The sequence below is a fragment of the Empidonax traillii genome, unplaced genomic scaffold, assembly GCF_003031625.1.
Source record: "Empidonax traillii isolate 1590-97213 ecotype Southwest subspecies unplaced genomic scaffold, ASM303162v1 scaffold403:size524366, whole genome shotgun sequence".
NCBI classification, from domain to species: Eukaryota; Metazoa; Chordata; class Aves; order Passeriformes; family Tyrannidae; genus Empidonax; species Empidonax traillii.
Window position 1 is genome coordinate 442,197 of NW_020955596.1, and position 4,177 is coordinate 446,373.

The window sequence follows — 4,177 nt, forward strand, 5'->3', positions numbered from 1 at the left end:
AGAGGACTCATTAGATAAAACTGGGCTGATCCTCTGAGCTTCTTTAAACAAATTCTTGGCTGCGGTCATGTTATTCGTCCTCTCTTAGGTCTGTCGAAAATGGCTGTGAACAACCTTGCGAACTGGCATTTCACCCGCTCTGCCGCCATTTCCAGAGTTCCCTACCCGCGGTGTTTTTACACTCTGGGAAATCAGCCTGGCGAGTGAAAACGTTGCAGGCTTTTTTTGTTCCTTTCTTTTTTTGTGCAGCTCATTTCTGCCAGGGGGGGCGGTTGCCGGGGAGATGGGGATGGAGGAGACCAGCCAGGGCCGGCCCCGGGGTTGGGGCAGGGGCTGCGCTGACAGACACTTCAGTGTGAAGCAGATACAGAGAGGGGGAAGAGAGGCAGAGGCAGCTAACAGCTAAACACTTCATTTCCCTGCAAGTAATTTCCAACAACATATGCCGAACCTTTGGGAAACCCTCAATCCCAGACACTTACCTTCGAATTAAGCTGGATCTTGTCTGAAGTCTCTTGAACTGCTCTGAATGGCTGCTGTTCACCTCTAAGGAGCCTGGTCTAGGAACTGCAGAAAACCTAGACCTGGATTTCCTCCCTCATCCCTCTGAGAGGCAGATGTTTATTTTAGAAATAAACATTCCACATGTTTGGTTTTTTTTTTTTTCGTACAGACTCAAAAAGTTCTGTACAAAAGATATACTTGAATCCCCCTTCGCTTCAAATATATGGGTTAGTTTATTTTAAGATAAAGCAGTTAGGGTGGCTTTCGTTTCTGCACTGTGAATAATCTGTTTTCCTTGAATTGGATTTTAAAATGGCTTCCTTTGAAGTCTCAAGCTGTTAGGAATGAGCTTAACGTAGGTATGGAGGATGTGTAAAACCAGCTTCTCCCCTTCACGCTGAAATGTCCATAATTCTCCTAGTAAAAAACTAATATGCCGTGTACAACACGCAGACTACTTGGAAATAATAGTAGCGAGCAGTTACAGTACCTGTATTTTGCACCAGCTCTGCTGTAACAGAGTTTTGCTGTGACAGTGTTTTCAGGAACACACCCACCGCAGCCATGGAAAAAACTGGCATTACTTTGAATCATTACCTGAAGCGGTCAGTAGTCTCCTGGAGTTGCTAATCTACAAGCTATTTTTGAACAAGTGATTATAGATGTGTATGTTGATTATGCAGTTAGCATGCCACAAAAAAATGTTCGCCTGGAATTACAGGTACACATTGTTTGCAAAGTGTAGTCAACCAAATAATTAAATTGCTCCTGGTTTAGGCCGGTAAAAACAGATTTCACGGGAAGTGCAGGTGATCAGATTTATCTTTCTCAAAATCACCATTGAAGAGACAAACGTGAGAGTGTATTTTTCTAGCATGCTTTTTGAGATGGGATGCCTTTTCACCGTAAAGCGAACAAAAGAAAGGTGTGGATGCTTTAGCATATCAATCAGAGGACGCCAGGCTGTGCTGCAGATTGCCTTGGAAAAATGTAAGATGCGATCTGGAGTGATCCATAGGCGGGGTTATCGATCTGCATAAACCAGGTTAGAAAGATTAGGGACATCGGCACGTGGATAGAACAAAGGAGAGAGTAGACAGAAGAAATATGGGTCGGAAATGGTGATGTGCTTTTATCTGCACCTCTAGAATAGCTGAACTATAGAATAGGTGAAGTAGCCTTCATCTAGCGGGTCATTAAAACTGGGTTTAGTGGAGTCCCGCCGGGCGCTGGCTGCCTGGCAGCGTCCCAGGGGGACCGCACCCTCCGCCACTGCACACGCAGAGCCAGACCGCGGTGTGAAACAGGCGATATCGAGGAGGAGTCGACACGCCGCGCTGACCGCCCCGAAGGGCACCGGAGACGGCGGGAAACGTGCCACCCTGCCGTGCTCTTCCTCCCTCCGACCTCTTCTTCCAGCGGCGTGGGCATGTGCCGTGCCCTGCCCTCTGCCTCGGCCCCCACCTGCCCTCCCTGCGGCCGCTGTAATGCCCGCGATGCCGTACCGGGCTGCTCGAAAAGAAAGGACGGAAGGCATCTCTGGGGAGCAAACGATCAGCCCTCCCCTGCCCCCCTCTTTGCTTTCTTCATCCCTCAGCATCTGGGAATCCGCAGCGAAGCCACGAAGAGCAAGACCCGCTTGCTGCAGAGCTAAGGGAACCACCCCCCACTCAAGCCCCTCGGCCCTGTGCAGCACCACCCGCGCTGTCTATTGTCTGGCTGCGGGTCGCTGGTGGCTGCGGCGGGACAGGAGACAGCGCGGAGCGGGGCGCTCGACTGGAGAGCGGCTCCTGCCTCAGCTGTGGGGACTAAGCCCAAGATTTTCAGGCGAGAAAGAGAAGCCGAGCTCGGCACCGGGGCAGAGGAAGGAGGGCATCGCTCAGGGGCAGGGCTGGCAGACGGGAGGTTATGCACGGGTGGAAAACCCCCCCGCGTCGTGCCGGGAGCAGATGAGATGGGTCAGGGTGCGGGACTCCCCACCGCCAGCGCGGGCTGCTGCAGGCAGAGGGGCGGCAACCACGGCGATGCCGGCGGGGGCTCGGTGCCCCCGGGAGGAGGGGAGGGGAGTCTCCCGCCGGCACCGTGTGAATGGAGGCACCGGCGGGGGAGGGCGGAGGCAGCCGCCAGGTTCCCCCACGACGGCAACGCCCGCTGCTGCGGCGGGGGAGGCTGCGAGTCTCCGGGAACAAAAGGCTGCGGCGGCGGCCCCGGGAGGGCGGGCTGGCGGGAAGGCCCAGGGAGGTGTCGCGGTTCGCACGTGGCCGTCCCGGTCCGGGTGCCCTGCGCCTTTGTCCCCGCTGTCAGCAGCACCGCGGCGGCAGCGGCGGGGCGGTGCCCGCAGCCACGCCCATGACCACGCCCTCCGGGCCGGGCCACGCCCCCTCTCCGTGCACAATGCCACGGCTCGGCCCCGCCCCCGCGCATCCATTGGCTGCGAGCCGCTCCCGCATGACGTCAGTGGCGGGGCGGGGCGCGGCTCCCCATTTAATGAGCTCTCGGGGCGCGGCCGCCGCAGCAGCGAGAGCGGGAGCGGGCGGAGCGGGAGGTGAAGGCGGCAGGAGCAGCGGGGCGGCACCTTCGGACACCGGTACCATGCGTGAGATTGTGCACATCCAAGCCGGGCAGTGCGGCAACCAGATCGGCGCCAAGGTACGGGGCCGGCTCTCCGCTCGCCTTGCCTGGGGCGCCGGGCGGTGCCCGCTTAGCCGCGCTCCCCGTGTCCCGGAGGGACTCGCTGCCGGGAAAGCCTCCTTTCCGCAGCGGAGTTCCGTCGGGATCGCCCATCCACGGGAGAGTTTGCGCGGGGCGGCTCCCGACTGTTGCATCTGGGCGGGGGGAGCGCGGTGGGGTTTCCGCGCCGAGGGTGTGGCGCGCCCTGGGGAAGGGGGTGCGGGGGCACCAGCTGCCTTCCGTCAGCCCCTCATGGGCTGCAGAGGTCCGGGGCGGGCGGGGGAAGTGGCTGCCGAGCCGGTGCCACACCCCTCCCGTCGGTGGCGGGGGGTGTGAGGGGCGCGGTGGCGGCTCTGTCTGGCCGGGGGGCCGCACCCACGCGTGGCGAATCCCCGGCCGCCACGTGGCGGGGATTTGGCCAGGGGGCGAGAGCGGGGCGTGGCGGCACTGACCATCCTCACGCGCCCTCAATCTGGTCCCCTCAGTTCTGGGAGGTCATCAGCGATGAGCACGGCATCGACCCCACGGGCAGCTACCACGGGGACAGCGACCTGCAGCTGGAGAGGATCAATGTCTACTACAATGAAGCCACCGGTAACGCCCCTCTGTAATAAGCTTCCTGGGGGAGGGGAAATAGGGTGTGCAGACGGGGGTCCCCCAGCCCTCCCTGCAGTGGGTGACGCCCCTGCACAGCTTAAATGGCTGCTTTGTCTTCCCATCCCCAGCTACCTCCCTCCAAAGTCCCACACCCTCCATGTCCTAAGCAGCGGATGGAAGCACAGCAGGGATCCTGTGACACTGGCTGCTTACTACAGGGCTGTAACGATGGTGCTGGTTCCCTTTGTAGGTAACAAGTATGTCCCACGTGCCATCCTCGTGGACCTGGAACCCGGCACCATGGACTCTGTGCGCTCCGGCCCCTTTGGACAGATCTTCCGTCCTGACAACTTTGTCTTTGGTGAGTGAGTGTGGGAATGGAGAAGTCCCAGAGCGGGAACTCAAC

The 4,177-nt window shown here is 58.9% G+C and overlaps 1 protein-coding gene across 2 annotated transcripts in view; it reads left to right on the top strand.

Moving 5' to 3' along the window:
• Positions 1-3,014: 3,014 nt before the first annotated feature.
• The window catches only part of LOC114062386 (tubulin beta-2 chain), an 18,169-nt gene continuing 17,006 nt past the window's right edge, over positions 3,015-4,177 (top strand). For both annotated transcript variants that reach the window (XM_027893715.1, XM_027893718.1), the window contains exons 1-3: positions 3,015-3,153; positions 3,660-3,768; positions 4,022-4,132. In XM_027893715.1, the coding sequence (XP_027749516.1) occupies positions 3,097-3,153; positions 3,660-3,768; positions 4,022-4,132 (277 nt within the window). In that variant the 5' untranslated portion in view covers positions 3,015-3,096. The remainder of the gene's footprint in view (positions 3,154-3,659; positions 3,769-4,021; positions 4,133-4,177) is intronic.